The 5,818-nt window shown below is 37.1% G+C and overlaps 1 protein-coding gene across 3 annotated transcripts; it reads left to right on the top strand.

Moving 5' to 3' along the window:
- The first annotated feature begins 786 nt into the window (after positions 1-786).
- On the top strand, positions 787-5,216 carry dhrs13a.2 (dehydrogenase/reductase (SDR family) member 13a, tandem duplicate 2). 3 transcript variants are annotated; one of them, XM_081354426.1, is made up of 6 exons: positions 787-1,264; positions 1,356-1,445; positions 2,183-2,301; positions 2,372-2,495; positions 2,643-2,969; positions 4,453-4,996. In XM_081354426.1, exons 2-6 carry the CDS (start codon positions 1,418-1,420, stop codon positions 4,710-4,712), a joined length of 858 nt encoding a protein of 285 aa, XP_081210552.1. In that variant the 5' UTR covers positions 787-1,264; positions 1,356-1,417; the 3' UTR covers positions 4,713-4,996. The 3 variants fall into 3 exon arrangements, with proteins under 3 accessions (XP_081210552.1, XP_081210551.1, XP_081210553.1); XM_081354425.1 differs by having other exon boundaries at positions 878-1,445; positions 4,453-5,216; XM_081354427.1 differs by lacking the exon at positions 787-1,264 and having other exon boundaries at positions 1,357-1,445; positions 2,195-2,301; positions 4,453-4,845.
- Positions 5,217-5,818: the final 602 nt, after the last annotated feature.

The raw sequence follows: 5,818 nt of genomic DNA, 5'->3' as shown, positions 1-5,818 counted from the left end.
ACCAATACTACAAATTTAATGTGGTACTCAGCTACACATTTTTAGTATGTTATTTTATTTTACACACACACACACACACACACACACACACACACACACACACACACATATATATATACATACACCCCATCTAGGAGAAAAGGGGCAACATGAAAGAGTCAGAGATTTACAAGGATTTAGAACAAAAAGTTATTTATTTTCTTAATTTGGGACTTGATTCAGGATGATTCAGGAGCTGACCAAGCCAAAATAACAACCAAAAAACAACCTTCTCTTTAAACCTCTTCCTAAACCCTAACCCAAAAGAAAAGAAAATGAGAATACAATCTGTAAACCTAACTCCCTAACAAAAAAACAGAGTTCAAACAGTTTACAATAAAAAAAATTGCGTCAAGCTCCCTACTTTCCCAAAACCAATATTTACAATATATATACAATCAGGCAAGCAAACTGAAAAGGGCAGTCCAAATCAGTGTCAGTAAACAGGCAAAGGGGTCAAATATACCAATAGAGATATTCAGATACAAGCAGTTCACAAATCAAACAAACAAAACTCACAGTCTCAAAAGTCTTAACACTCACAACAATGCTCAAAATGCTCAAAATACTATTAACACTCACAAACCCAACACATTACAATCACAAAATCTCTCTTCTCAAACACAAAACTCACTCTGCCTCTAGACTAGAGGAAATGATGATATGTATTTTAAAACACTCTGCACCAATCAGGATAGTGCATCAATCACCGTGCAGGAACCAATCAGATGACGTTCCTAGACAGACATACAGAGACTCACAAAACAACAGAGAGATATAACAAATACAAACCATAGGGTCGTAACAATATATATATGTATAATATATACATGTGTGTGTGTGTGTGTGTGTGTGTGTGTGTGTGTGTGTGTGCGTGCGTGCGTGCGTGCGTGCGTGCGTGTGTGTGTGTGTGTGTGTGTGTGTGTTATATGTTGTGTTCATTTAATTGTGTTTATTTTGATATTTGTTGCTAAAAAAAAACAAAGACAATAAAACAGCTCATATAAAACCTAAGAAACTTTATAAATGTAAAGGCAGCTTCACTGATCTGTTGTTTGAAAATGATCGTATCCAGTCGTTAACAAAACATGATGAGATGTACAGATTTAGCACTTAAATCTTCTGGCATTTAACTGTAGGCCTATTGTTTGCTTGATCACACACAAACCGGTCTGGTGAAACCCATGGCGGGGGGATGGAGAGAAAGACCGGACCGGTTTATCAGGTTCTTGGCCGGGCGAAGTACATAACATCTTGCAGAATCTTGCAGGTCACAATCATGTTTCATCTCATCATCGCCGCTGCTCTCATCGCAGGTCTTTATGTCTTCTTGGTGGAGACGATATTTAAGAAGTCCAAATGTAAAGGAACCGCTGATATGACGGGGAAAACGGCCATTATTACAGGTGAGGTTTATGATCAATGTTCTCATATTATGGTAAACCTGTGGAAAATGTCGCGTTAAATGCGTTTTTGTCGTCTTTACGTTGGCTTTCTCTTTTAAATGTGATCTGAAATATATCGTACTAGTTGCCTATTTTTGTCTTGTTTTCCAGTACAAATCTAAACATTCTTAAATCAATAACAGTTATAGGCTACTAACTTATTACTTGAGAAGCAGAAGAACTGATTTTTTTTTAGTCAGGTTTACTAAAAAATTATCATGAGGGCAGCCTGGAAATCCAGACATATTACCAGGGTATCATGAAGGATGGGTATCGTAAAAAGTTTTAACGGTATTACTACGTTACTCTTACCGATACTGCTTATCGATCCGGTACATTAACGGTATTCTTTTCGGTTCTTTTTAGATAAACAATTAAACAAAGGTACACATTATATAGGCCTACACAGTGCTTTAATTTCAGGAAGGTTTCTAACATTACTGTTCAGGTATGGTCTAAAAATAAATATAATAAAGTACCGTAATCAAATGTAAAATAAAATAACACTGTCTTTCATAGTAGATTAATGCTTATTAAAGCTGAAGTTAATAAGTGAGTTTATGCTTAACCTTAGTTAAAACAATAACAATTAAAAATGTCAGTACAAAAATAATCTCGATATTTGTAATAGAAAACAAAACAAAACCTCTGAGTAAGAAAATTATCTCAGCTTTCTGTGAACCTGGAATTTGTTTCAGGCGGGAATACAGGTATCGGTAAAGCCACCGCTCTTGATCTGGCTGGTCGTGGAGCAAGAGTAATTCTAGCCTGCAGAAACCAGAAGAAAGCTGAGGCAGCTATAAATGACATCAAGAAGGTGAGGACCATCACTTGAGACCACTGTTTCAAGAGTTTAGAGTGTTTATTAATCCAGATTTGTTGTTCAGAACACAGGAAGCACTGATATTCTGTACATGAAGCTTGATCTTGGAAGCCTCAAATCTGTGCGAGCTTTTGCTGAGAACTTTCTCAAATCTGAGTCGAGACTGGATGTTCTCATCAATAATGCAGGTAAGCAAAACCCTCAAAACGGTTTCAACATGTTCAAAATGTTCAAGATCGGGGGAACCAAAGGTAAAAGTTTGGCCATCTTGATTGACCATTTATCTGAATATTAGGGCAAACATGGCACTGCAATCAAAGGCTTTTTCTGTTCAGGTCTTGTTGCAGATGGTCTAACTGAGGATGGTTTTGGCATAGAGTTTGGAGTCAACCATCTTGGACATTTCCTGCTCACGTGTCTTCTGCTGGACCGTCTGAAGGAGAGTCCTGCTGCTAGGGTCATCACTCTATCCTCTATGGCCCATCGCTGGGGCAAGATTGATTTTGATTCTCTTATCGCCACCAAAGACCTGGGGTCAGGGAGATACAGCTGGCAGTTCTTCCAGGCCTACTGCAACAGCAAACTCTGCAACGTCCTGTTCACTCACGAACTGGCCAAGAGAATGAAGGGCACAAACGTCACCTGCTACAGTGTTCATCCAGGTAAAAATCATACTTGATATGTATAGTTTAGTAAAATGAATGTTCTGGCATTATTACCCACCTTCCTGTTGTTCAAAACCTGCATGATTTTTTCCAATTTCTTTGTACGTCATGTGAATTCCACTTTTTGCATTCCACTAAGAAGACACACAGGTTTGGAATGACGTATTACATCTGCCATGTTTTTACTGGCACATAACCTACCAGAGTCAGTTGTGTCATTTCTCTGTTATTCACAACTGGTTTCATGGGCTGTGTTCGAAATCGCCCCCTATGCCTTCATTCACTATTCCCTACATTACTCCACTAATATAGTCCACTTGAAGGAGTGAATGAAAACGAGTGAGTGAATTAGGACATTGAGTGTGTCGGAAGGGCTGCCGCTTTTGCATGTTTAAGAGTCATTTGAAACCTGCAAACAGGCAGCTCCAGTAGTAAAATAAAAAGATTTATCTTGAACTATCTTTTAACCTTAACTAAACAATTTAATATATCAAGTAAAAAAGGAATTTATACCTGTGTGATATAACGCTGTGGGATGATTCAGCTGTGGGCGCCATCTTCTAGTCAGATGCACCACTACAAATGGCTGTCCCCTCAAATAGTGCCCTATAGGGATAGGGGGCGATTTCGGACACAGCAATGGAGTGTCCATTGATTGGAAGCAGTAGGTCATCTGGGTACTTTTCGCCTGTTTTTCTATTATACTATTCTAATACTTTGAATTTGTCATACAGTTTTTTGCATATAATATATATAGTATGGAAGTTGGCATATTCAAATGCAGCGAGAGTCTTGTTCACTAATCATGTATACGCACTTATTTGTACGTAGTATATAAGTGTGTTTACAACCAACTGGAGACACTCAAATGCGAAATCACATATTTCGTTGGCCTTTAATAGTTTGTCACTTCAAAAGTCTGTAGGCAATTTTTTTTAGAAATGCAATAAATGACTTTATTGAAGTTCAATAAAGTCATTTATTGCATTTCTAAAAAATACATATTGCAACTGAAAAGTCCGAAATTTGATCACATGTAGGCCTAAATTTAGGGTACGTTTACACGACAACAATGTACTAAAAACGGAAACGTTTTTCTTTCGCGTTTTTCACGAACAGACGACAACATTGTCAAAACAATCCCCTTTCACACAGAAACGAAACTAAATTCTGCTGCCAGGCCAGTAGTTGGCGATGTCACTTTGTAAAGAAACTCTTAACCCCTATAGACTGAACACATAATACACATGCGCATGACATCACCGTTTTCACAATTTCGTGTTTTTGTAGTTTACACAGAGACAAAAACGGTATCGTTTTAAAAAATTTGCACCCAAAACGACGTTGTCGTGTGAATGAACGGCCAATACGCATGAAAAGTTTCCTCTTAAAGGTTTAAAGGGGAGCATGACCAAAAAAGTTTGAGAATCACTGGGACTGGGTTAAACAAACGCTTAATATTGCATGATCCCTTTTGTAGGTGTTGTAAAGACCGAGCTCTCCCGCCATGTGAGTCTCTGGCAGAAAGTGTTCATTGAGCCAGTGGCTAGACTGCTGTTCCTGGACCCAAACACCGGAGCCCAAACAACTCTTCATTGTGCCGTTCAGGAAGGAATTGAGCATTTCAGTGGACGTTATTTCTCATGCTGCGCTGTGGAAGAAGTCAGTGCCAAAGCCAAAGACGATGCGGTGGCCAAAAAGCTTTGGGAAGTCAGTGAACGACTGAGCGGCCTTTCATAAAGCCAGAGAAACTGTTTTATTTCTGGTGGATGGAGACCGTCTGTGAACTTATTTACCCCTAGAGAAAAAAAGACGAGTATGAAGTGACGGATTGTGGCATTTTCGTGTTTATGGACGCACAATTATTTACAAGGTTTACAGTGTTTTTTTAGTTGTTTGTTGACATTAAATGCCGTGTGCTAGGGTGAGTTTATTTTTTTACTGTGACGGAATGACCTTTATCCTGGTTGGTTTTTTACTGTATGAAATTAGCCTATATTTGATTATAAAAATCTAAATCAAACAAACATGAACAATATAGTATTTTTTTCTTATGAAAGTAAACTGAGTCAAACGTGAACCCTTTGTTGCATATGGCAGCAGGTCTTAATCTAAGACAGGGGTTTTCAAACTTAGGTCCAGAGACCATGAGAAAATGTACAGAGAAACAAATGTAAAAATAAGATTAAACTGCATGAATAAATATGAACTTTTGCCTTTTGAATTTTAGGAAGGCCGTCCCTCACATGGGAATATTTGGGATCTGTGGCATCTAAAAGTTAGAAAACTCCTACTATACATCACTAAATAAGAAATTGATAAAAATAAATAAATAGATTTAAATAATACATCAAACAGAAATAGAACAGTACTATAGTAAAAACTTTAGTACAGTACTGTATAAAACTTTAGAATGGGGGTCTCTCGAGTCACATGACACTAATCATATTCTGGCTAAGGAGTCTGTGGCATCTGAAAGATTGAAAACCCCTGATCGAAGAAATAGTAACTCTCAAAATTTGTGACTTGTTTGAGAAAAGATCTTAAATGTGTTTTGATTGATCTAATTTCTAAATTTTATTAAATGTTATATTAAACTAATTTCAGAGCTCTGTATAGGTAATTACACAAAAATATCTGCAACGTTTTAATTGGAAGGGTTAGTTTACAATGGTTATAAAAATAACCATAAGACAACATTCTGTAGAAGTTATGTTATTTAAAATATCAACCCTTCAACGTTTTGGGAAAGTTTTTTTTGTTTTATGGTTACAAAATAATAACCTAAAAATAACCATGGGAACGTTATGGTTATTTCTTTTTAAGGTTATTTAAAAATAACTACT

Source organism: Scardinius erythrophthalmus, assembly GCF_964197995.2.
Source record: "Scardinius erythrophthalmus genome assembly, chromosome: 23".
Lineage (NCBI taxonomy): Eukaryota > Metazoa > Chordata > Actinopteri > Cypriniformes > Leuciscidae > Scardinius > Scardinius erythrophthalmus.
Note: the sequence above shows the minus strand (reverse complement) of the source record. Positions and strands in the feature narration are given on the sequence as shown.

What these genes read in the sequence shown, in the direction of transcription:
- dhrs13a.2 (XM_081354425.1), top strand. Translation starts at nt 1,235, where the DNA reads ATGGAGAGAAAGACCGGACCGGTTTATCAGGTTCTTGGCCGGGCGAAG. An exon ending in TGTTCTCATCAATAATGCAG is followed by an intron (nt 2,496 to 2,642) that starts GTAAGCAAAACC and finishes TTTTCTGTTCAG; the next exon opens with GTCTTGTTGCAGATGGTCTA. An exon ending in CTGCTACAGTGTTCATCCAG is followed by an intron (nt 2,970 to 4,452) that starts GTAAAAATCATA and finishes TCCCTTTTGTAG; the next exon opens with GTGTTGTAAAGACCGAGCTC.